Source organism: Fistularia commersonii, chromosome 4, assembly GCF_037954325.1.
Source record: "Fistularia commersonii isolate RoL2024-O1a breed Wild chromosome 4, RoL_Fcom_v1.0, whole genome shotgun sequence".
NCBI classification, from domain to species: Eukaryota; Metazoa; Chordata; class Actinopteri; order Syngnathiformes; family Fistulariidae; genus Fistularia; species Fistularia commersonii.
This window is the reverse complement of record NC_141287.1, coordinates 4,471,751-4,498,222: the sequence shown is the minus strand read 5'-3', so window position 1 is coordinate 4,498,222 and position 26,472 is coordinate 4,471,751. Positions and strand designations below refer to the sequence as shown.

General features: G+C 41.1%; 1 protein-coding gene across 3 annotated transcripts; it reads left to right on the top strand.

The window, feature by feature from the left end:
• The first annotated feature begins 1,049 nt into the window (after nt 1–1,049).
• On the top strand, nt 1,050–26,472 carry rif1 (replication timing regulatory factor 1). Of its 3 annotated transcripts, none has more exons than XM_086144777.1 (36): nt 1,050–1,223; nt 1,720–1,776; nt 2,415–2,559; nt 2,638–2,716; nt 2,819–2,915; nt 3,009–3,139; nt 3,256–3,350; nt 3,913–4,102; nt 4,462–4,554; nt 5,060–5,198; nt 5,293–5,444; nt 5,560–5,671; nt 5,759–5,935; nt 6,022–6,132; nt 6,356–6,418; nt 6,973–7,073; nt 7,591–7,677; nt 7,760–7,833; nt 8,206–8,383; nt 15,996–16,103; nt 16,196–16,345; nt 17,802–17,901; nt 17,987–18,273; nt 18,544–18,752; nt 18,928–19,021; nt 19,104–19,226; nt 19,724–19,866; nt 19,965–20,054; nt 20,133–20,187; nt 20,841–23,729; nt 24,015–24,143; nt 24,275–24,361; nt 24,825–24,940; nt 25,050–25,200; nt 25,284–25,410; nt 25,609–26,472. In XM_086144777.1, the coding sequence occupies exons 3-36, from the start codon at nt 2,450–2,452 to the stop codon at nt 25,890–25,892; spliced, it is 7,131 nt and encodes a 2,376-aa protein (XP_086000903.1). In that variant the 5' UTR covers nt 1,050–1,223; nt 1,720–1,776; nt 2,415–2,449; the 3' UTR covers nt 25,893–26,472. The 3 variants fall into 3 exon arrangements, with proteins under 3 accessions (XP_086000903.1, XP_086000904.1, XP_086000902.1); XM_086144778.1 differs by having other exon boundaries at nt 6,970–7,073; nt 24,048–24,143; XM_086144776.1 differs by having other exon boundaries at nt 6,970–7,073.

Genomic DNA, 26,472 nt, shown 5'->3' with positions numbered 1-26,472 from the left:
GAAGATCTCTCCAGTATTGCCATCTCTGCACTGGCTCCCACTTCAATTCAGAATAGAATTTAAAGCCCTGCAAAGCCTGTAAAGCCCTAAATGTCGAAGGAACCCTCATACCTTCAGGAACTCTTAGAACCCTGCCACCCAGCTAGATCACTAAGCTCCCATGTCATAGGGCTACTTGTGGCCCACAGTCTTCTAATTCTCTCAATCCTCTCTCTCTCCCTTTATCAGTCAATGCATGATAGTAGCTGCATGTTCTACCAAGTTTCTGGACTCCCTTATTTCACAGTTATCCAGGGTGTGTAGCTTGATCTTCTAATGCTTTTTTTAATGTCTCTTATGCATATTAAAGCTATTATTGTACCACCTTGGCTATTACTATTTAGTTATTTGTCTTACTATTATTATTAGTATGAGATAAATTGCACCTGTCCCTGCCAACGCTCTTATCCCCTCTGTCTCTGTCACACTCTTGCTTTCTATCTTCATCTATCTCTTTTTCTCCCTCTCCTTCTATCCCAACCATTCAAGACAGAGGGCCACCCTCACTGAGCATGGATCTGTCCAAGGATTCGGTAAAAGAGTATTTTTTGCAACTGTCATCAAGTGCTTGAGATGTTGGGTTTCGGTTTCTAATTTCCAATTCAATTAATTTGACTTGACTAATGTGTATCCATGTGATGATGGTGACGCATCCCTTAAAAATTCAGGTAAATCAATGATGGCAATATTTAAATTATAGTTTCTTTCAGTCTGAAATGGTGAATTTCGTCCGTATCATTAGAAGTGACCGTGTATCATTTCTACTTGTATGTTTCTACTCATTCTTGGCAACCGAAAAGATATGTTGTCAGCCATTGTTAACACATGTACAATGGGAAATTCAAGGGGGACTCATATGTTAGGTGTCAGCGCGCACTGACTTTCTATCTTCGGTCGAAAGCTCGTTGTCGGACGGCTCTCCTCCATATAAGGCAGAATGGGTGGTCCTAGTAGTGACGTAAGGGGTCAAAGGTTACGTTTTGTACGTCTGCGTAATAGTTTGGCGCCAGCAAAATTTGTGGTGGAGTACATGTAGACATAGCGGCGCGAAAAGAAGTAGTCGCCTTAAAAGATAACTTTCTCCTGACCGGGTTTCAGAGTGTTAAACCTGAGAGGAACTGACCGGCGTTTCTGCACCGGTGTCTCTGTCCCCCATCCGCTCGCCATTCTTCCCGGTCATCGAGGTAAGCAGACTGGGGACGACGGCGGTCCAAAGAGCCTCCGTCCAACGGGATGGAAAGCTGTGATTTCGTCCGTTTGCTTTTACAGAAAACAAACTAATAAACTCGTTTTCAATCGCTGAGCCGCTGCCGAGAGTCGATGGTCTGCAGGTAACTTTCCCATCCAAAAAAAATAAATTAAAAAACAACAAAAAATCAAGTGTGCACGCAAGCCATGCTAACGTGTCCGTGCTAGCGGGACACTCTTGTCTGTGAACAGATACCAGGCTGTAAGTTGTTCGTAGTCGAGCCACAGCACCCGGGTCTCATTTACTTCATCGGCGCTCCCTCCGAGGGGACAATGACCCCCAATTTTAATTGTTTTCCTTTCTGTTGCTATGTACTAGGAAGTAACGTTTGGTAAATGAGACCCACGGCCTCTGGTGGCACGCACGCGCTAACATGCACACCAGCGAGATGTTTGCATTGACAGCTAATCTCAATTCCCTCCCTTCCCTAGTTCATAGCATTGGGTACCGAAGAGGTTGAAGGCATCTTGACACCGTCCGTCGTCGAGGTACGTTGATGTACTGTTTATATATTCTATCTATGGTAAGTTTCTTGTCAAACATAACTTTTATTATGAAATATGTAACTAATGGTAGTCCTGATTCCACGCATCAGTGTTATGAGGGAGCACACACATTAGAATTGTGATGAAAGATTGCTTTGCTGCTCCTGCACCTTTTTGGGGAATTGCTGAGGAGAAGCATTTATGTGTTGGATGAGAAAACAGCATATTCTCATTAGATTTTTGTTGAAGACTCAAACAAGCGTGGAGCCTTCCCCTCATTGCTTGAAACTCATCGCGTGAGTACTGCCATGAAAGCAATGTGTGTGTCCATGTGTGTATAAAATGTGTATTCATTTAGATCCAAGCATACTAGCTGATTCAAAATGTGTTTAGAATTTTTGTATCCCGTCATATAACAGCCTGTGATACTTAGCTACTGGATAAAATAAATAAAAAAAAGTCGTTAGCCTGAATGCTAGACTTTTTATGAGATATAACATCATCTTCAAACGATGCAAATTTAGTTTTGGTTGTTGCTATAAGTTCTTCGGTCTTTCTGGACACTTTAGACATGGACATGTGGATAAATTGCTACATTTAATCTTTATTTTGCTTCACTGTAGTCTCAACTGTTTTCTTAGGCCTCATTTCTTAGGCCTTGTGGAGGTGAGTGAAAATGATGGCGACAGCAGGGCTTCTGAGCAACTTTCTTCCCCTCCTGGAGTCTCTGGAGGACAGCAGTGTTGAACAGTCTGAGCAGACTGATGCCTACCTCACAATCGCCAAGTAAGTCCCATGATAGTTTCTCTGTGTCCAGATAGTTGTTTTTGAAGTCGCAGTGGTTTAAAAAGTTCTTGTTTTCAGTCGACTTAGTGGAGATGGGGGGCGACAGTTTCTCCCTAGTGTTGAAAAGCACTTTCCACGTTTGGGAAATGCCATCTTGGTGAGCTTTTGCTGTCATGTATACAGTCACAAAGATTTGTGGTTTATTTTCCATGTTGAAGCTCTTTGTGTCTTAATCCGTTATTGTTTCTTGTTTTTCCAGACTCACATAACAAGTCCAAATCCAGAGCTTTGTCAAGCTGCCCTGCAAGCTTTGGGGTTTTGTGTGTATCATTCTCATGTTGTGTCTGGAACGACTGGTACATACATTTACATTATCTATATTTATTTTCTGCATTATATGGTGGGATGACATCTAACAGCTGGCAATTATGCCTTTCTGTATTGTCTAGAAACATTTGCGGCAGATGTACTAACAGCGCTTTGTTCCTTGGTGGTGAAGTCAATTGAGAAAAATACATGCACTCGAGCATTGTGGGTCCTGTCGAAGCAGAGTTTTTCTCGAGATGTGATTGCCAAAAAAGTGAGCATAGGTTGAAATCCAACAAAGCCTGCCTAAATATTAGTAAGAGTTTCCTAGTTTTCTTCAGAAAGTGTATACTAGGTGTTACTCATGTTACTTAATGTTACTCCACTCAGGCGACAACTATACTTAGCAGTTTGGAGAATGTGTGGAACAAAGAGAATGTCCAGTCCGTTGTAATGGAACATGAGGCCCTGAATGTCATCATCAGGTAAAGAAAAAAGTAAAGCGTGGGTGCGTGTGTATATAGGATCTGAAGGGTGTGCGTGCGTGCGTGCGTGCGTGCGTGCGTGCGTGCGTGCGTGCGTGCGTGCGTGCGTGCGTGCGTGCGTGCTTGCGCATATAGATAGGTAGATTGGTCTGGGTGGATGGATAGATGTCACCAGGCTGGCTCATGATAAGCAGTGTCATTGCTTGTTACTCTCCATTTTTTTAAGCTACAGTCCTGTCTATTAAAAAAAAAAAAAAAAAAGAACTTAGGAAATCAGAAACTTGACATAAGTAGAGAGAATCATTTTGGGTGGAGAATGTAATCTGTATCTTTTCATTTACATTCCCAACTCACGTACACCAACATAAGGACAATTTTGTAATTACTAGTTACTTTTAATATAGATTATTACAAAATTGTTAAAATGAATGCTGGTGGGTTTTTTTTTTTCTCTTCATACTATTTCTGCCCCTAAATTCTGTTCTGGTGGTTATAACTAGAAGAAGATATGTTTCCCTTGGAAAATTACTACTTCATCTCATTTTGGTACTTATGATTTCAGGATGCTGGAACAGGTGCCAAACGAGATGGGTGAAGAGGCAGTTCGATGGGGGAAGCTGGTAATTCCCCTAGTGGTGCACTCTGCATCCAAGGTGCGTCTACGAGCTGCAGCAGCCATTGAGATGGGCATGCCTCTGCTTCTCAAGAAACAGATGGACATTGCTGCTATCATTGAACCCATGATGTCTTCAGTGAGTATCTATGGATGTGTTTCTCAGTACATTCTCCCAGTAGGTCTTAAAGCCTGTTCAACTTTTGTTTTCCTCCTTACATGTATTTGACTAACCTGCTTCTCTGTTTGTTTATATTTCATTTGGAAAGCTCCAAATCACAATGAAAATCTCTAATTTTGCATTAAGTAAATTTCTATATGGATGAGGCCTGAAAGAAATATGAAATTGATGGATTTTGATCCTTCTTTGCTTCCAAATCGTCAAGATTATATCATATCAGAGGAAGTCAAAGGGTTAAATGAACTCACTCGTGTAAAGTGGCCTTGAACTTATTGTGGTCTATGACATTCAGTTTCATTGCTGTTTTCTGTTCACAGAAACTGATCCCAGAGCTGCAAAAGCTTTTCATGTCCAAGAATGAAACAAATGTCCTTAAACTCTGGCCCCTATTTGTGAAACTTCTGGGAAAGGTGAAGTATATCTGCTTTGATATTTTGTGCCATAACTTACCATGACTGTCTGTCCAGTGCATATGAAGGCTTTTCTTCACAAATGGATGTTTAACATTATGTCACAACTTTTGTTGACGATACATAAAGTCATTCCAGTGAGAACTTAAATGTATCGCTGACTTTAATAGATGTGATGTGGGATTTTTTTCAGTATATCTGTTATGTAAAATCATTGGAATTGGCTGTGGATTTTAAGGCTTGCAAATCTCATCAAACTCTTTTCATTTGACGAAGGTGAAGTTGAGCTTTTCCCCAAAATGTGATTTACATTTTGAAAGTATCTGCAGTGTAAAGGAATTGTCCGCTCTCCGAGCCTGTCATATATTTGACAATGATTAGTATGCGGAAAGAATGTAAAGTTTTATGATGTTTTTGTCAATTGAATTATGAAAATTGTCAGAAGTAATAATAGTGAGCTGTGTGATTTTGAGAACGTCTCATTGTTTTTTTCCTTGGCCCACAGCTACTCCACAGAGGAGGCCCATTCATCAACTCTCTGCTGCGTTTGGAGGAACTAGGTTTTCGCAGCTCCTCGCCTACAATCAAGAAAATTGCCTTCATTGCTTGGAAAAGTCTAATAGACAACTTTGCCCTAAATCCAGGTTGGTGTTTTTCCTGTTAGATTTAGTATTTCTGATCAACTAGGTTTAATCTGTTGATGGCTTTAGTTTGCCTTCCTTCTTGTTATTCGTGAAGACATTTTGTGCAGCACCAAACGCTTGAAGCTCCTGATGCAGCCCCTCACATCAATCAATGTCAGGACTGAAGCCCTGCTGCTCACCAAGGTGGAAGTCTGGTGGTATTTGGTGGTCCAATTGGGACCCAACTTGTCACCCAATTTTGATCAGGTTACACATTATTTTTCCTTCTTGGTTAAGGATGCAACATTTCTTGATTAATTATATTATCAATTTTGAACTGACTGCAGACTTTTTAAAAGAGAGGTCCACTTGTCTCACACAGATATCTGTGCCTCTGCTTCAATGCACCATTGGGTCAGACAATTCTGTTCCAAGTACAACTGCTAGAGCTGTAACTCAAAACGGCTCTACAACAACTGCCCTATCCAAGGCTGGTATGTTCATGCACATTCAATTGGTTTGACTGACTGACACATTATTTGAAACATCAATAAAGATGTGTTTTTTTCCTCAAACAACAGGTTCTTCAGGCCTCAACGGCCCAGCTAATTCGACCAGAATGAGCCTCAACTCCAGTGTCCAGCAACCGTCTGCATTACCTTCGATCCAGCTGCTGGGCCTGGAGATGCTGCTTCATTATTTCCTTGGACCTGAGGTAGTACGCAGTGCTGCAAAGAGTAAAGTCACCCTTAGCCTTGGTGAGTATGAGGATTAAGATTTTTTCTTCTTATCAAATGCAGCATCCTGCTCCCACAGACTAATGTTCGTCTCCTTATGAATCCAGAGCCACTGAACCACCCACTTGTGTCTGGTGTCTCCTCCTTTACTAAACATGCTGCTGTGCTCATCTCAAACATCAAAGATGGCCTCATCAATATTGGCAAAGATGCCCCAGGTAAAAATTGTATAGCACACATTTTTTAACCCTTTTATAGTAAAAATAAAAAACAAATAAATGCAAACAAATTTGATATTATTGTTAATTAAAAGAAAAAAAGCAGAAATTAATATTGAAAATGTTTTCTGACTTGTAAGCATTCAGGTTTGGGTGAAATATGCTCTTAAGTCAGACCCACTTATACCGTTGCATTAACTTTTGTTTCCTACTGGTTGTACAGAATCTCTTGTGGCTCTCTTATGGAGTAACCTCATCCATTTTGTCAATTTAACAATTGAATCTGGTAAGTAATTATTTAAGTAGTTGACATAAAACGCAGTGGATTACAAATGCTGAATTGAAGATGAGATTAACCCTTGTGTGGTGTTCGGGTCTGTGGGACCTGTGTGTGCGTGCGTGCTTGCGTGCGTGTGCGCGCACAGACCTGAACACCACACTAGGGTTAAGAGGTTTTAAACAACATATCATGGTGTAGCTTTGCTTTAGTAATCAGCTAATGTGGCTGCTACACTCGAGGGTGGGCGTTTTGAGCTATGACTCTCACCCAGTAGCTCCACAAAGAGCACTCTGAGTGGGCCAGACCTTTGTCACTCCACTAGAGAATGATGAAACCTCATCCTCCTCCTGACTGGCTCATTCTCACTGTCATCAGTTTAAGTCAGAGCATTTGGATTCTTGTCTGTGCTTCCATGATGAATTGAAACACTGAGGGATCACTTCCCGATGATGATGACGACAACTTTTCACCATACAATGCAAATCTTCACGGTGGGAAATGTCTGCCTCTAATCATTTGTGCTGTTTGTTCGTCCTTTTGTTTTTTTTGTGTGTCAGCAGGCAGTAAAAAGGATCGTCAGGGCTGTGAAGTCTTGACTCTGGCTCTTCAGGCTTTCCAGTGCATTGTCACCTCCAGGGCTTTGCCTGCGGACAAAGTCTTGGTAATAATATAGATAAATAAATGACAAACTCAAGGCCTGTAAAATTATCTTTAAAGACGTGTTTGACTTATTTTGTCCATTCACTTTGTCACTCATAACATCACATTTTATTATAATATGAGTCATTGAACAATTTAATCCAATGTTTGCCAAGAGATTTGGGCTATTTGAAATAGCTTTTTGAACTGATTAAAGAACAAGAAATACCCACCACCCGATTGTACAGAGAAACATAGTGTTAGCAAATGTGCTCACATAGCCTAATTGTTCAAGGGTCCAATAAGATATATTTCTATTCATGAAATATATGATGTTTTCTAAAAATGTCAAATGTCGTCACATTAACTTAAAAGTTACTGAATTGCTCCTCAAGGTCTGCACTAAGATTGGTGCGTCTATCATCCTATACCACACCTCCTTTTAAGTTGCTTAAGAATTATTATTTTTTTTTTTTTTTAGCAGTCTTTTGGGTTTTTTTGTGGATGAATTACTTGATCAGAGATGTGATCCCCCCCAGGTGCTGTTTGAAAACACAGTGAGAGGTATCCCTCACAGAGTCCTTGGCTCTGCCTCCTACCAAGTGGGCAAGATGGATGTACTAAATGTGAGTGCGACATTTTGTTTAATATTCACACAGCAATAGTGGAAAAAGATGAATCCTGAATTTTGGTTTCCTGTTGTCACAGGGAACACCAGCTCTGTTCCTTGTTGTTCTCCTCTATAAAAGCAGTATGCTCTTAGCCTGTGTCGAGGAGATCCGGTAAGACTGTCAGTTTGAAATTGGCCTCAAGGTATTGTGTGATTCTTACTTAAGACCTTTATTTTGGTATAATTAAAATAAGGCATTAAAAAGATAGGTGTAACCTTTCCAAACTAAAAGAGACCTACGTTGTGTATAGGTTGTACGTCTTCTTAGTCACAAATAATTTCACCTTTGGTCAGAATACTTTTTATATACTGTGGGTTAACCAAATATATTTGGAACAAATATGGCTGTAACTGGCCGACAATTTTTCTTCCCCTTGTAGTGTTAAATAAATTTGCTTAATATGGAGATGTCCACCCATTGAATTAAGTATTCTTCAGTTGAATGTTGATTTCATATTATTCATTAAAGGATTTCTGTCTGCAGGTTTCATCAGTGCCTTCAGGCATTGGTGAGCTGTGGTTTGTCAGGTCCCACCTCTCCCCTTGCATTTGGGGAAGCAGTGCTAGGCACAATCAGCCAGAGTGCTGGGTGTGTGAAGAAGGAGCAGCTGCTGAGGATGTGGAGTGTGGTAATCAGTCCACTCACTGACAAAATCATTCAGGTAGGAACAAAAGCTGCCTACACCTACATTCACACTCACTAGTATCTGTGTCCAGATTTGAATGATATTACCGTATTCTCCGCACTATAGGGCGCACCTAAAAGCCTTTAATCTTCTCAAAAACCGACAGTGTGCCTTGTAAACCGGTGCATGCTGGGATATATCACTGCGCAAAGCGTGTGCGTGCATGCACCTCAAAACTTTTCCTTTCAAGAGACATGCTCACGACGCAGAGTTTAAACACAAGGTTATCAGTCACTCAGCCTTCTTGATGTTATTGTTTTATGAAATGCTTTGAACTGTGACAAATTGAGTTGGAAAAACATTGTTTTCAACAATGGCAGCGCAAATAAGAGCTACCGGTACATATGGTACTGTATTGTGAATGCACTAACTTGTTTTGGGAGTGAACGGAGTTGTCCGTACGTTGGTTTGTATTTTATTAATAAAGTTTGACTGACTTATCTGACTCTTTTGTTGACATTCCGTTTAGCGCAGCTCCATTTAGTGGATGCATAATGCAACCCAAGCCTCTATAATATGCGCCTTATAATCCGGTGCGCCTTATATATGAAAAAATAAATAAAATAGGCCATTCAATGACGGTGCGCCTTATAATCCAGTGAGCCTTACAGTGCGGAAAATACGGTAATAAAAGGGGTGTTGTTTCTAAAGATTTGACAGGAAGTAGTGACCATTACAGCAATATGGAATGATGATTGACTAAGTCTGTCAGGACTTTAATATCTATTGTTCAGTCAAGAGAGTTTTTTTTTTAATGGCAGGAACCTTAACAATAAACTTGATCAAACCACAAAAGCGGTGCAGCAGAAGGGACTTGTAAACACAGGCAGATCCACTTGCAGGGCATTTCTGCTCAATGCATCTCCATATAGTAGTGTCAAACTGCAAGGTGAGCTAACCAGGGTGTGGTATGTGAACTGCTGACTAAAGAATGATTTTTGTTTAGCTTTGTCTGATCTGGTGTTTGCTGCACTTTCTGATCCTTTTTTCATGCCTCAGGTGTTTGAGTTTAACCTTTATCTGGAGCAAAAAAAAAGAATCCCCTCTTCTGGTCTCTGGGTTTCTTTGTAGGCCTTAGTAGAAGGCATCTTTTTCAAATTTCGAGGATTAGGTTCTCCATGATGAGACTGGAGTTTACCCTTGCATGGGAGCTTCTCTGCCCACTCCTGTTGCTGGCTCTCAGCCAAATGACTTTGGGTTTGCGTGATGGCTTCTTTGGGCGCAGTACTCGGCTGGTTGCACATTCTTATGACACACAGCCTAATGTGAAGGCAGGTTGTCAGGGTTCACTGTCACTAGCTGCAGTGGAAACCTACAGTAGGCACAGTAGTGGTCATGATTCCTTGTCTGACCTTTTGCTGTAGTGCAAGGTTTCTCAAGGAAATATTTTTCTTTGTACAAAGCTATTGAGGTGAAAGATCATGTTTAAAATAACAAGTAAACAATCTTCTTTACAGTGACACTCTAAGCAGATTGCAGGATTGCTCTTTCTTAAAAGGAAGGGAAGAAGAATTTGCCTTTAGTTAGATGCAGAAAAATACTGTATCTTTTTTACAGAAATTAGGGGTTCGTTTTAGCTCGCTAGTTAAGATGAGGGATCGTTGTTTCTGTTTCATATGATCAACTTCATTTTTGATATTCTAGGGCAGTGGTGTCAAACTCAGTCACACACTCCAAATATAAGAACTGAACCTAAATCGCGGGCTAAACAGGACAAACATCTATTACAATGAGACAGAATTTGTCTTTTTAGATGTATTATTAGAAGTCTTTCATACAGATATATGAATCAACTTTTTCCAACTCATTTAAGAATTCAGAACAAAATCAATTATGTGAATCTCTGGCACAACAATTTCCTTTGGGATTAATAAAGTTGTTCTCATCTCATCTCATCAAGCTCACTGATTTAACATGTAATGAGAACAAATTTTAAATAACGACACATCAGTGGCCTTTTTGTGTTACTGTGTGGCTGGAAGATTTTTTTGCTGACTTATTTCAAATGAATATTTTTCTTAGAAATTCAAAACTAACTCAATATTAAAAATAAAATAAATAATAAAACTTGAAATAACTTTTCAAAAAAATACTGTATTTTCACATCTATAAGGGGCACATAAAAGTCTTAGATTTTCTTCAAAATTTGTGGCGCGCCCTATAGGGCAGTGCGCCGTATGTGTTGTTGTAAGGCAGACGTAGTAGAGAACATCATGTGAACGTTAAAGGGGGAAGTGTGGGCGTTGTTTGTATAAAAAAAGAACACGTATGTGCGTTATGGAGAACATTGTTGTTTTAACAACCCTGAAAACATCGCCGACAAACACATCCAGCCCAGCCACATCACCAACATGGACGAGGTGCCGCTCATTTTCGACATCCCGGCGAGTCGCACTGTGGAGAACAAGGAGACCAGCACGGTAGCAATACGCACAACGGGGTACGAAAAGTCTTCTTGGAGACCACAGTTTCACTAAGAGTGGAATGCAGCGCCGGGCAAGTTACGCCACAATTTGGGAATGGATTGTAGATGCTTGGGCTAACGTGTCTGCCGGCGCTGTTGTTCAAGCTTTCGCAAAAGCCGGCATCATTTCCGAGGAGCCACGCGGCACAGAAAGCGAATTACAGTGAAGAAAGTGAACCTGACATGTTTGGTGGAGATTAAGCGCAGCTGTTCAAATCAGAAACAGAGGATGAGGACTTTGATGGGTTTGATTGATGGCTGTTACCGGTAAAATATGTGAATACCAAACTCAGTTTTGCTCCCGCTCTATTTTTAAATACGCAAACTTGTATGCTTGTGTGTTGTAAGGCGGATGTAGTAGAGGACACCATTAGAACGTTAAAGGGGGAAGTGTGGGTGTGGATTGTTTGTAAAACCTGCGCCCTATAATCAGGTGCGCCTTATGTGTGTCTTAAATACAGCAATTGCACACATAACTGAGACTGCGCCTTTTAGTGCGGTGCGCCTTAGGGTCGCGAAAATACGGTATCAATATTTCTGATCATCAATAACAAATATATCTGGACTTTTAGCAGCATGTTCTGTGATTACAGGACAAAATGCAAAAAACAGTTAAGTTTACTCTGGTCTTATGCAGGTTTGCCCAACCCAGCTGTTGGGCATCTTTTCTTATCTACCAGTTCCTCAGGGTTTGGTGTGAGGCTCTGAGTTGTGGAAGTTCGTATCCTGTCCCACTATATCCATAAATCTTCTCTTTGGTCTTCCTCGAGACCTCTTGCTTGGCAGCTCCAATTCCAGCATCAGACTACCAATATATTCACTATCCCTCCTTTGTATATGACCAAACCATCTCAGTGTGGCTTCTCTTACCTTCTCTCCAAAACATCTAACATGTGCTGTTCCTCTGATAGACCCCTACCTGATCCTATCCATCCTGGTCAATCCCAAAGAGAACCTCAACATCTTCATTGCTACGACTTCTAGCTCTGCCTCCCTTCTTTTCGTCAATGTAACCGTTTCTAAGTCATACAGCCTTGCTGGTCTCACTACTTTCTTGTATACCTTTCCTTTCGTTCTGGCTGATAGTCCTCTATCACACTGTACCCCTGACACTTTTCTCCACCCATTCCAACCTGCTTGAGCCCGTCTCTTCACCTTTTTTTCCACACTCTCCATTGCTCTGGACTATTGACCCCAAGTACCTGAAATCCTCCAACTTCTTGATCTCGCCTTCCTGTAGCCTCACCGTTCCACCTGAGTTCCCCTCATTCACACACATATACTCTGTCTTGCTGCTCCTAACTTTCATTCCTCTCCTTTTCAGCGCATACCTCCACCTCTCTAGAGTTTCCTCAATGTGCTCTCTGCTATCACTACAGATCACAATGTCATCTGCAAACATCAAGGTCCATGGAGATTCCTGTCTAACCTCATCTGTCAGCTTGTCCATCACCAGTGTGAACAAGAATGGGATTAGAGCTGATCCCTGATGGAGTCCCACCTCCACCTTGAACCTTTCTGTTACCCCCACAGCACACCGTACCACTGTCTCAGAGCTAGCATACATGTCCAGCACCAGTCTAACATACTTCTCTGGCTCTCCAGACTTCCTCATACAATACCAGAGCTCCTCTCTTGGCACCCTGTAGTATGCTTTTTCTAGGTCTACAATACACAATGTGGCTCCCTTTGGACTTCTCTGTATTTCTCTATTAGCATTCTCAAAGTAAATACTGCAGCTGTAGTACTCTTTCTAGGCATGAAGTCATACTGCTGTTCACAAATGCTGACTTCTGCTCTCAGTCTAGTTTCTACTCTTTGCCATAACTTCATTGTATGGCTCATCAACTTTATCCCTCTATAGTTGCCGCAATTCTGCACACCCCCTTATTAAAAATAGGAACCATAGGAAGGGATCTTCTCACTCTCTAAGATATTGTTGAATAATCGAGTCAGAACCTCTACCGCTGCCTGTCCTAGACACTTCCATACCTCCACAGGTATATCAACTGCTTTTCCTCTCTTCAATGCCTTCCTCACATGATTTTTACAAATCTCTGCCACTTAGCGGTCTGCAGTAGCCACCTCTTCTACCATTGCTTTTCTGTCATGTTCCACATTCATCAGCTCTTCAAAGTACTCTTTCCATCATCCCATCACCCTTCTAGCGTCTGTCATTATATTTTCTTCTCTATCCTTAATCACCAAGACCTGTTATACATCCCTTCCATCTTTATCTTTCTGTTTAGCCAGCCTGTATAGATCATTAACTCCCTCCTTACTTTCCAACCAAGCATACAAATCATTGTACGCCCTAAGTTTTACCTTTGTCACCTCTATCTTTACCTCACGTTTTATCTCCCTGTACCCCTGTCTGTTCTCTTCAGTCCTCTCCCACATCTTAGCTAACCGCTTTCTCTGCATATACTCCTGCTCTTCCTCATTCCACCACCAAGTCTCCCTATCTACATTCCCTCCAGATGACACACCAAGTATTCTCCATCCTGTCTCCCTGAAAACACTAGCTGTTGTTGCCAATCATCTGGAAGCTCACCATGACCACCCAGACCCTTTCTCAAGTCCTCACTGAAAACCATACAACACTCCTTCCTTTTCAGCTTCCACCACTTTGTCATCTGCTCTGCCTTTGTCCTCTTCATCTTCTGTGCCACCAGAGTCACCCTACAAACCACCAACCTATAATATCTGGCCACACTCTCACGCGCAACTACTCTCCAGTCACTGATCTCTTTCAGGTTACCCTGTCTATACAGGATGTAGTCTACCTCCTACCTCCGCTCTTATAAGTTATCCTATTTTCCTGTTTTTTCTGGAAAAAGGTGTTCACTACAGCCATTTCCATCCTTTTTGCAAGATCTACCACCATCTGTCCCTTTGCATTCCTATCCTGTATACCAAATCTGCCCATCACTTCTTCATCCCCTCTATTGCCTTCACCGACGTGTCCATTGAAGTCTGCACCAATTACTACTCTCTAATTTCTGGGAGTATTCTGCATTACTTCAACTCATTACTTCAACTAACTCAATCCAGAACTTCTCCTTCTCTTCAAATTCACATCCCACCTGCGGGGCATAGCCACGAACAACATTGAGCATCAGGTCTTCAATTTCCAGTTTCAGACTCGTAAGTCTATTTGACATTCTTTTCACCTCTAGAACGTTCCTAACAAACTTCTTCAAGATAACTCCTATTCCATTTCTCTTCTTGTCACTAACATAATAGTACAACTTAAAGCCTGCTCCTAAGCTTCTAGCCTTATTAGCTTTCCACCTGGTCTCCTGGACACACAATATATCCACCTTCCTTCTCTGCATCATTTGACCAACTCTACCTTTTCCTGCCATAGTCTCAATATTCAAAGTTTCTACTCTCAGTCCAAGGCTCTTTCCTTTCCTCTTCTCTCCCCGTTTCCGAACACCCCTTCCACCTCTCCTTTGACTTACAATAGCACAGTTTCCATTGGTTCCCTGTAGGTCATCGGAATCAATGGTGGCCATTGTCTACCCGGTCATTGACCGATCTAGTATGATCTGGTTATTATGGTCGATTCGCATTGTCTAGTTTTGGCAAAAGTTTTACACCAGATGCCCTTCCTGACGCAACTGACGCTCTGCATTTATCTGGGCTTGGGACCGGCTCAGGGCGGCACTGGCGTGTTACAGAGAACAGCAGTTCACACAGCCACTTTTCATCCATTAACTCTGTGGTGCCTTTCCCTCTGCACTCCATAGATTTACAGATTTCTTCATGCAACTCAAAAAATCAGTTTTGCACTTTCACGCAACTTAGCCAGCGCACCTCTGTGATGTATAAGACATCACCATATTCAGTGCATATCTCTTCAAGTAAAAGCCTTAAACTCGCGGCGGTTTGAACTTACTCTGGCTCTTATAAAGTTAACTCTGTGTCATATTGTTCATCACATGGTCCATTTCAGTGCTTTGTCACACAGTATTTCTATGTGTATGATGCAGTGGTAGACTGTAAGCTCACCTGCACAATTCTCGTTCCGCATTTTCTCCTGCATCCTGGCCACTTATTCAGTCTTGTGCTGTGCTATGATTGAATTCCCAAAAGTTCCTTTGTGTTGCAGTAGTCAGAGTTCACTCCAGGGATGAAGGCAAACACCCTAGTAGTATTTGTTATGTTGCTGCTTTCATCCACAGCAAGAGAATAGGCAATGAAGTCTTTTTCCTTTTCCTTTAGCTGCTTTTGTAGATTGTCAGCAAGCTCACATGTCCAGTCAACAACAGTGTTTCAGCTCAGGCTTAAATTCTAAAATGCTTGGTTTTTGTCTGTAGATGGATGGGCCGATTTCGCGATTTCTTGTGCCACAATAAAACTACCTTTAATGGCAGCCTCAGTTTGAGAGTTTGCTTTTTTAAACAAAGTCTGCTGTGACACCAGATTTCTTCTTATCTTCTCTACCTTGTGAAGTGTCTACTGTGTATTTTGATCCTTTTACCTGTCTTTGTGTTTTGTTGTATAGTGCCGTCTTAAGTTATGTTTCTTTAAGGACAACTACTCTAGCTCTGCATAAAAGACCAACAATTTTCCCATTATGCTTGTGAACACATACTCCGGCACCTATCTATCTTGAAATGCTGTTTTCAAGGTCCACCTTTCCTTTTGGACATTTTTTGGTTAGCATTAGCTTAAAGTTCAAGCAGACAATGAAGTTGGGCATAGTATGATCACGAGCATCTGGCGTAAAGGTGTATCACCTAGGTTGGGGTGTGTACCAAAGCACTATCCTCCAGCTATCACAATGCAGTTTTGGATTTGTAGTATCAATGGGCATATGCAAAATGCCTGTGGGCCAATTCTGATAGATATGTAATTCTAAATTGTGGGCTGGATGTGGCCCGGGGGCCTTGAGTTTGACATGTCTGTTCTAGAGTATTGGAGAAACCTATGATGTGTTAAGACATTAATGAATATGTCTCTATCATAAATTAAACACTTAATCCAGGTGTTTGAGTGACAAATGTGGTTTAATAGTTTTTACAATTAACAACTCAGTCACCTTGAAAAAGTTTTAAGGAAGCACCTCAGCAATGAATTTTTATTAAGCAGTCATATTTATTTTCTCTGATACAGTCCAATGAAGTGAACCAAGGTGATGCCCTGGAGCACAACTTTAGTGCAATGCATGCTGCTCTGTTGTTTCCCTTTACTCACCTTCTAGGAGGCACACCTCTGCAGCAGGTAGGTTTATGTTAAGGAACTCATTTGTTTCACCAACTGGCCATGAAATAATGTCTCGTTAATACACCATGTCATTCCAAATTATGTATTAGGCGGCCCAGAAGTCGATGCTATTCATGTGGTCTAAGCTGTACAAAGTGTTTGCCCGCTCCTCAGCGCTTGTGGTTACAGCTGAGGAAAACATCTGCTGTGAGGAGTTCTGTTTAAAGATGGCTGCTGCTGTGGATAACCATACCCTCAAGGTGAGCACACATTTCAAGCTGGTATCATCAATTATGAAATGTTAAGAAAACATTGAGGTTGTTCCACAATGACAGTTTTTTTTTCAAATACTGCACAATCCTCCAAATAGAGAAAACAAATGTCAAGTATTTGCCAAAAAACATAAACGTAATAACTTCAGGAAAGATATATTTTCCATTTTCATTCTTTTCCTTTCGACTTTTCCCTTCTGGCCACAGTGAATCAACCCTCTCCATCTAACCCTATTCTCTGTATCCTCCTTTCTCACACCAACTAACTTGATATTCTTTGTCACTCCATCCATAAATCGTCCTCTAGACCTCCTGTCTGGCAGCTCTAATTCCAGCATCCGTCTATCAATATATTCAATTTCCCTCCTCTGTATATGACCGAACCAGTCTTGCTTCTCTGACCTTCTCTCCAAAATATCTAACGTGCATAAATTTTCTATTTTCCATTTGGTTCATAAGATGGAGCTATAGAAGGCAAAAACCTATTTTCCTGAATAACAATCTTGCTGGTTCTCTGGTGCCGCACTATCCCCTATGTTTCATATCCAAAAATAACATAGAATAGATTATTTTAATTGATGAATGCATTTCATATAGATGGTGATTATTCCCCAGCATAAAAGGCAGAGATGGCTCTCTATTGCTTTGTCAATCCCTGACCCAAAGGATGGTACTATTGTGTAACTCAATTGTTCCTCGTTCCTGGTGTCAGGTATGATAGATGACCACCTTGTGGACCATTGCTTACAAACCCCTTTATGATGAAATCTGAGAATATCGTAAGAAGGACCTATACAATTGTTTACTTTGTATTGCACAACAAAGCAAAGATCTCCTTCACCATTTTAAAAAAATCTCACAGTAGCAAATTTTGTCTTCCATGAAGAAAAGAGGGCGAATGAAAGGGGGGAGAGTTTGGTTGAAGGATATTGTCTGGTCCCTCTGTAAAAATCAAAACTTGCTTTGAAGCGCTGAGCAGGCAACAGAGTGAGTCAATGCTAGCTATTGAATTTGTATTAACTTGGGTGAAAGGTTTATAAAGTTAGAGAGACAGCTTTGCAAATATGGATTTCACAAAAGGTACCTTGAAGGAAATTATGAAAGCCCAACACTTAATGGTACAATAGCACAGAAAAGAGCCAATGAAATTGGTAGAGGTGCCCTGTGCTCCGACAGATTGCTCAGATCAAATGCAGCATAAACGTTTGAGATGAGAAACTTTTACAGATGGCAACATCTTTAAAAGGCCAAATCATGACTCTTGTATGGTGCCATGAAAATTGTAAAAGCAAATCGAAGCACAAATGATAATAATAGTTTAATAAAATAAACTGTTTTTTCAAATATAACTTTTCAATTCAGTCTGATAGATGTAAAGGCACACATAACAAATAACATAATAAAAATAAAAAAATGCCTGATGCCATGTCTTTGATTTCCCTAGGATCCTTCAACATTGCAAGCAGTCTCCAGTGTTCTCCAGGTCATGGTGGAGTGTGTTGACTTCTCTCCATACACACCACAGTTTCAGCAAAGACTGAAATGTAAGAAGTTAGTCAGTTAAGCTTTTGTATACTGCAAAAATAATAAACTATTCTCTTGCATTCTGACTGTGTTTCTTTCTTTCAGCTCCTCACACTCCAGTAAACTGGGTGAAAAAGAGAAATAAGGCCTTGGGCAACTTGTCCACATTCCAGTCCCTCCTGGTTCAATGTCTTAATGTTTATCTGGAGGTTCAGGAGGCATCTGAGGCCACAGGTTCAGCCCTGGTCTCCTGCTTATCCGTACTTTTCACCAACCTCGTCAGCCCCAATGCTGTGAAAGAGATGCTGACATCTTTGATTCAACCCCTCTCTGTCTTCTACAAACAAACAGCTACGGATCCACTGAAATTCACTGTGCAGATTTTGGCAAAGGTGAATTATTATTTTGCGATTCTTAATTGGCTGTCATTGATTTTTGTACTTGGCATGGTTTACCATACCACATGCTCATTTGAAATCACACAAGTAGTGTGCAGTTTTCATGTTTGACGGAATGCACACCTTCAGATTGCACATTAAGAGCAAGTCACAAGATGAGCAACTATGTGAAAACAGTCTTCTTTGCTTTGATTTATAAAAAAAAAAAAAAAAAAAAAAAACAAAGACTAAACCTTTCCTTTTCCTTTTTTTGTGGTCTATTAGCTGCAATTGGAAAAGCTTCTTGGCGAGGTTTTCAACTGTTTGCAGAGCTGCTCTACTTTGCCTTATGACAGCGAACTCCTGGCTTTGCTTGCTCCTTTGCTTTGTGCCTTATTTCTACACAAGAACAAACAGCATCACTCTTCAGTCACCCACTTCTGGAACTCTACCTTTGCCAAATCCGTCAGCCTCACTTATCCAGAGGAGCTAAGGTGACACATCTGGTTATCACGTTTGACATCTTATCAGACATGACCTAATCTGGCACATGCTAACGATTGTGGTGAATGAGAAAATTACTTCTCACTAGTCTTTTGCAGTCCATACTCAGCCTGTGCTGTAGACATATTGTTGCTTTTCATCCATATTTATTGATTTGAATTTTAGACCGATTCTGAACCAAGTAAAGCAAAAGACCCCAATCATTCTTCCTGGATTTGAAGCTGTCAGTGTTGCTGATGATCTCAGTGGACAGTATTCTGTGAGTCAATCAGTCAAAATTGATATTAAAATAGTTTTGAATGCAAGCTGTGTTAACCTGGTTGATCTTTTTCACTCTTTAGAGTGAGAGTTCCCAGTTAGAAACCAAGTTAAGTGGGATCCCCGTCTCATCTTTGGGAAAAAGGGACTCATTGCTTGGAAAGACTACTGAGCTGAAGGACAAGAACTCCCCAAGGACAGTTACTGTAAGACTTATGTCAATGTCAAACACTTGTCTTCAAAAAAACACTTTCATTTGTCTGATGTTGTGGTTTGTTTCATTGACAACCTTGTATTGCTGTATAGGAACATTGGGTAAGAACTGGTAACCCTAAACAGAGGGCTCTCAGACAATGATGGTCTCCACTTGTACAGCACTTTGAACACCTTGCGATTTCAAAGAGCTTTACATTTGAGCATATTCACCCATTCATAAGCACACTCACACACAGACAGTGGCAGAGCTGCTGTCCAAGAAATGAACCAGACTATTGGGTGCAACTGGGGGTTCAGTGTCTTTGCCAAGAGCACCAGAGCATGTAGGCAGGAGGAGCCGGGGATCGAACTGCCAGCCTTCTGATTAGAGGGACCTCAGCTCTGACTGAATTCTAATATAGGAATGTGTGCCCAACACAAAATAATAGTGGTTTTGCCTTTCTATTGTGTTCTCACCGCATTGCTTTTTTTTCCTCATCCTTTGCAGACAAAGCTGGAATTTGGCTCCCCCAGGACTCCCTGCAGGGAAGCTTTGGAAGATGAAGCTTCTACTGATTTTGTCTTCATACCCCCTGAGACCAAAGAGAGAGTTTTGACAGAGCACCAGAAGGAGATGAAAAGGACTAAAAGGTTTGCCATTATTTTTGTTTTGTATATAATTTTGTGATATAAGTGTCATTGTCTCCTTGTTAGAGCTCTTTACTTTCTGAATTTTAAATCCGGAACAGGGTTGACATTCCTGCCATGTATAACAACCTTGATGCCTCTTTGGATACGACAGTATTCACTCAGTACACACAGAGCCAAGACCACTCAATGTAAGTCAAATTAATCTGTCAAAATCGGTTCTAACTTTTCCACACAGCATTTGTCATTTATAACTCATTTTATCATAGGGAAAAGTTGCAAGATGTACTAGCTGATAAAGTTGCCAAAAAGTCTCCACGCAAGGTAATAAAACATACACTATTCTCCTGTCATTACTCATATTTTCAGTGTTTGTACAGACCTCTGCATTTTGAGTATACTCCAACAACCATTTATACTAGCAACTGAAAAAGTTTTACTGAAAATGGTTATCTGAAAACTTAATTGTCTACTTCAGTGTTCACACATATGAACATGACAATTTTCAGAGAATTTAAGTCAACTGACTCCCTCCCCTTCTTATTTACTGACAGCAGTGATTCCCAGTCCACCATTTTCCGACATTATTTCTTACGTTTACTGGTGCGACTCCTAAGTCCAGAGATGTTGCTCTCATTCTACCTACCTCACTGCAACATACTTGAACATAGTTAAGTTACTCGAGTTTGGGAAAAATACACATTTGTGTCAAGCATTTGGATGAACTATAGTATTTTGTTTTTTAATTAATTTTTTTACGTATTTTAATCTTTAAGCAGCTAACTATGCCCCGAGTCTTAGCCGATTTATAGCGAAATAAATATATACCTTACACTGTAAATGACGGTTAACAAAGGATTGCATTAATTTAGATAATACTAACAAGAGTTGAAATCCTTTAAGGGTAAAATGAAAAATCTCCGTTAAGGTTGGTATAAGGCTGACAAGGTTGACAACACACTTGCATTTACTTACAGATTCCTGTTGAAGCTGAAGCAAGTGAGGATGTCAACGTTGAAGCCAGAGAAACTCAAGATTTTGCAAGCTCCAAAGACATGGATAATAATGTACAGAAGCAGATGACACCTGAATCAGCAGATATTTCCATGGTGGATGACATGGAGAATGGGGGAAGAGATACAGACACTCAGGCTAGAGAAAGTCTCAACATTTTGAACTCCTCGGATTTGGTGTCAGGAACACCTCCGAAATCTGGCAGTAGCAGTCGCCGGCAACCCTTTATTACTTTGGAGAAATACGCTGAAGGAAAGCTTGCCATTTCCAGCACTGAATCCACATTCACAGGTTTACCCACAAATACCCCTAGCAGGGACCATAGTCAGCAGTCCAATACAACATCTTCCCTTTGTTCCAGGAATACCTTTGCTTTGGCGTCTCTGGAACATCTCTCCTCACAGACTGAAAAGTCTGACTCTGTATGTGACGTTAACGATGTCCAGGAGTCCCCTCGAAGACCCAAAGGAGATGGGAAGCGAAGTGAGCCTGTCAGGCTAATGGATAGAATGACTAATGATACAGCAGAATGGGAAGAGGTCATCCCGGACACCCAAACTGAGAATGTGGGATTGACTTCACAATTCGAGGAAATTAAACCATCTTGCCCTGATGAAGAGTCTCAACAAACTGATTCACAATCCACTTTTACTTGGACTCCAGATGAACCAAGAAGATCTAGACGGCACAGAGCCAGACCACATTTACCTGGACAGGACCCTGAAGTACAGAATTCTCAATATACAGTGATTAAGAGACAGTCTGGAGAAGAATGTAACAACAAAAGTCCTGGCTCAAGCACACGAAGTAGACCAAATACAAGAAGTAATCAGACTGCACAGGAGAGTGCTGGCAGAGACCGGTTGCGAACAAGGAGTCAGAGGGACAACAGTGAATCAAGCCAAACCACACAACCTGGGCAGTCAAATAGAAGGATCAAACAGTACAGCAATTCAGAGGAAATAATTCTTAAACCTGAGGGAAGAACAAGGCGCTCAAGAGCTCTGGGGTCAAGCCAACCTGACCTGTTAGATACAGAGTGTGATTCCGAAAGCCAGTCACAGGGTCAGCGTGGTCGCTGCCGCAAATCCTCTTTGGAGTCAGAGGAAGGTTTTATGAGGGAAAAGATTTTGTCTGAGAAAGTGTCCACTCAATCCCCTACTGATGAGCCTGTTGAGCAGAGGGAAATGACAGAAAAGGAGCCAAGTATAGATTATGAAAAAGTCACTTCTCAAACTGACAACCAATCTCAAGAATCTGTGATTGTAGAAGAGGACAAAACCGAAGAGCAGATAATTGCCTCTACTCTAGCTAATTCTGGCCTCCAAGGTACAACAGCAGGTCCATCTCTGAATGAATCCGAAGAAGTGGTCAAAGACAACCTTGATACAGGATTAGGTTTGGACCATGATTTAAGTCAAGAGGACTCTCAAGCAACCACCCCCCCATCTTCTTCAAGCCAATGGCTCCGCGGGAGTCGAAGAAAAACATTACCAGGGATAGCAGAAACTGGGGATAAAGCTAAAATCACAAATTCATCTGGAAGGAAGACACGGTCAGCTTCTCAGACAGATTTGTCACAAGTTAGTCACAAAGAAGTCCGAGGTAGAGGTAGGCCCAGGAAAATCAGGGTTCACCAGGAACAGACAAAGGGAAGTCCTATTTCTACCCCCGAGAGCTCTCAGTCATTCAATTGTCCAGCATTGGCAGAGATTTCTAAAGGCAGTGGCAGATATTCAACACGAAAAACTACTCAGACGTTGAGAGACAGTATGGAGTTCTCAGAGCCTGAATCCCCAGATGTCAAAGAATATTCCATTGTAACAAAAAAGACAAAATCTCTGGCACAGTTTCAGAGACCTTTTACAGCACTCGCTAAAGATGAAATAGTCGGTGATATTGCTGAGGCTGATGCTAAAACACATAAAAACGCTGCTCTACAAAGCATGCACACTATAAATATATTAGGCGATTCACCCATATGCCAGACTTTAGAGCGTTCTGGTACTCTGGAGGTTGCAAATATCTCTGAGGAGCCAAATAAGAAAGTGAGGTTGTCTTACACGGAGGTATGTGTTACAGTCTTGGATCCTGTTGTTCAAGAAAAGTCAGACACTGACAACAATAACAGCAACCTGTGTAGTGTTTCACCCGGCAAGATTAAGCGCAAACGAAAGGTCTCTGTCCTGGGTTATACATCATCACAAGAAAGTGACAGAGGAGACTCAGAGTCAGAGAAAATTCCCGAATGTGATGGAATCATTTCAAATCAATTTCAGCCTCATGATATGACTGCTGCGGACATACTGGTGTCTTCTGACACCAGCGACAGACTCCAGTTTTCAGGGACTTTGAGAAACACGTTGGTTGAAGTGGTTGAGTCTGCTGATGTAGCAGAAACTAACAAGAAGTTACATTCAGATCCACAAGAACTTGCAGTTCCAGAAGAAAACATTCAGGGTCAGGAGTATTCAAATGACGGGAAACAGTCTGGCTCAGAAAGTAGAGCTGAAGTCCAGACACATCTTCATGCAAGTGATAAAGATGGCAACACACTCATGGGCTGTCAAAATGAAGAGACAACCCAAGATTCTCCCCCTGGAGATGAACTTGAAGACGCTGCTCCCAGCGAAGTGCCTCAGTCCTCAGAATCAACAAATGAAGAAGTTTTCCAGGATTCTCCAGCAAAACTTAAGGGTCTGGAGGCTGCATTGGTACCAGATGTTGTCCAAAGCCCCAGCAGAGGCAGGACTAGAGGAATTTGGTCTCCTTCAGCCTCCCCCTCCACAAGCATTCTCAAAAAGGCCCAGAAAAGATCAATGGAGGAGGACACTCCATCCCCTATTGTCAAGGTAAGGCAAAATTAATACGATTTGTTTTTACTCTTTAAGTAAATCACTTAATAAGAGGGAGAAGACCACAGTTTTCAACCCCCTCTGTTTAGAGAATTGTGAAAAAGGAACAGGCCAATGTTCCAAATGTATCAAGGCTACCAAATAGTTTTGAGTTGTAGCTCAACAGACATTTGAAGTAGCCCTTCTATTCAAAATGTTTTTCCAATGCACAATGTTTAATGGACAAAGTGGAATTTGCTATTGTCAGTATGAGCTACTTACTCCTCACGGTCCCTTCTACAGTCTAGGCGTGTGTCATTTGCCAATCCCATTCAGCAACAGGAAACAGCAGATGACATCGATCGGCGCAGCCCTGCCATTCGAACGAGCTCCCCCAGAAGACCCAAGGGCAGCAGCATTCCACAGCCTCGGGTAGGACTCCTGACAGGACTGTGGTGAATCACTGTATTTTACATTCACATGAACCAAATCAAGCGGTTGGTTTATCTGCAGCATTTTAATAGAAAGAGACTAAAGGGATGACTTTCTGCTCCGTATTGTAGTATGTCTCCACTCCAACCAAGGGCTTGCTGATGCTCGGTCCCAGAAATCTTCACAGTCCAGGTTACAGGAGCTCAAAGAAATGTCTGGTAAGCTGGGGAAGACAGTGTGCTCTTTTGTCCACAGTTTGGCAGCAGAAGAAATCAACCTAAAGTTGAGATTGTTTTTTGAATGTTATTGATAGGAATGGGTCTGTTTTGGGTTGCACATTGCTTTTGCGTCAGATCATTAACTTTATCTTTATAACCCTTAATAGAAGTCTCTGTAATGGTTATGGGTATATTTTCACAATTATTTTCACCTCTTGACGGACTTTTTTTGTGGCTTGTAAATGGTATGTTTTGTTTTGCAAGGGTTTCAGTATATTATTCCCCTATTTTATTCTTATTCCCCGAAACATTTTTTAGGTGACATTTCCTATTTTTGTATATTTGCATAGAATATACTTAGTTTTCCATCTGTGTTGCCTACCTCTGTATTTCCCCACCAATCAGCTCATGGCTAATCTCACAGTAGCACACATGTCAAGATTGTATGAAATTTTATTTTTAGATTTCTGAGATGAGCCAGGGGCCCCGACCTGTTTCCAGCGACTGTATCTACCCTGGCCTGGTGGGCTGCCCATCTCCTGTGGAGGCTGTTCTCACCCAGCTATCCTCAAATATGTGGTGCGAACAGAAATAAGAAAACTCTCAACCAGTGACTGAAATTTCTTCCCTCATATTCATATATATGTAAACAATTTCCTATTGTAAAAGCTAATTATTCTTCTCTAAGGTCTCGCTGTTTAGGGCAACTTGTACGAGCTAGAAACATCAAAACAGTTGGAGACCTCAGTGCTCTCACTCCCAGTGAAATCAAGACTCTGCCAATCCGCTCTCCAAAGATCTCAAATGTTAAGAAGGCACTTAAAATCTATCAGCAACAGGTATGATGGGGATTTTTTTAGGTACGTGCGCAGTTTTTAGGGTGAAATTCAAATTTGCATTGATATCTGAGAAACTCTTTCAGCGTAAAGGTCGAGGAGTCGAGGAGTTAAAGAGTTTCGATGAGATGGAGATGATGACCTTTGATCCGGAGGTCTTGAGTACTACTCAAAATTCCAATGAAGAGGAAAAAATCTCATACGAAGCCCTAGGTGGAATATTTTTTTGTCTCATTAAAAGCAATTGAATGTTGACTGAAAAATAACTTGGTATTTCTATTGTATCAACTGTCAAAATTATTAGCATAAATGTTAACTGTGTTACAGAATGAATTATTTATTTTATTTTATTTATTTTCATTCTTTTCAAGTGGCAAATTCAGCACAAACTGACACATTTTGTTTGTACAGCCACAGAACTCGTAGGTGAGCCTCATCTTGAAGAGAAGACACCAGATAAGGACTGTTCTGCCCATGAGGCCCTCAGCTTGCCGGCAGGCAACACGCCACCTAAGGAGTCGAATTCTGTAGGACTGATGGACCAGTTTAATAGCCTGGATGGCAGAATGACCTCCCAAGAACTCAGTTACTGTTCATCACAGCAGCTTGTTGAGATGCACGATCAGTTAGGAGGCATGATGCAGCGTGTGGTGGTGGAGCTGCAGACCCGGCTCTGTCAGAACAGCAAACCCTAAAGACAGGACTGTTCCAGCTGGATGACGGACAAAGGAGATGGGGCTCTTGAACTTATTGGAACAGCATCTACAATTGCTCATTTTATCGACCACAGTTAACTGGGACAAGTCAAATCAGTTTTATGAAGTATTTACTCTTTAAATTGTTTTCTATTTTTGACAAGTGCTCTAAACCTTTTTAGATAGCTCAAAGCTGGTGGGCTGCTTTTTCCCCTTTTTTTAAGAATCCTTAAAATGGAACCACTGTTTCACTTTGTAAGGTGTTTCATTTTGAATTGATGGACGTGGATGATAGAGGATCAAAAAAGTGGGTGACCTTTTTATAAGAAATTCAGAAGACTTACATGGGCTGTTCACCTTCTTCTTGTTAATAGACTATTGGTCTCGTTTTCCCCCATGTGCCTGATTTTAGACTGTTTAAGGTTTGCTTTGTTTTTTATGTATATTTTGTAGGATTTTTTTAGTGCCATATCCTTGTCCCTTCGCCTTAATGTCTTTCAACTTTTTTTTTTCATTATAGTTATAGACACTGCACCCCAATTTTTAAGCAAATATAAATCAATAAAACTGCAACTGAGAT

Coding starts and splice junctions, on each gene's coding strand:
- rif1 (XM_086144776.1), top strand. CDS start 2,450: ATGATGGCGACAGCAGGGCTTCTGAGCAACTTTCTTCCCCTCCTGGAG. Junction 5,672..5,758: donor AACTGCCCTATCCAAGGCTG/GTATGTTCATGC, acceptor CTCAAACAACAG/GTTCTTCAGGCCTCAACGGC. Junction 17,902..17,986: donor GTTTCAGCAAAGACTGAAAT/GTAAGAAGTTAG, acceptor TCTTTCTTTCAG/CTCCTCACACTCCAGTAAAC.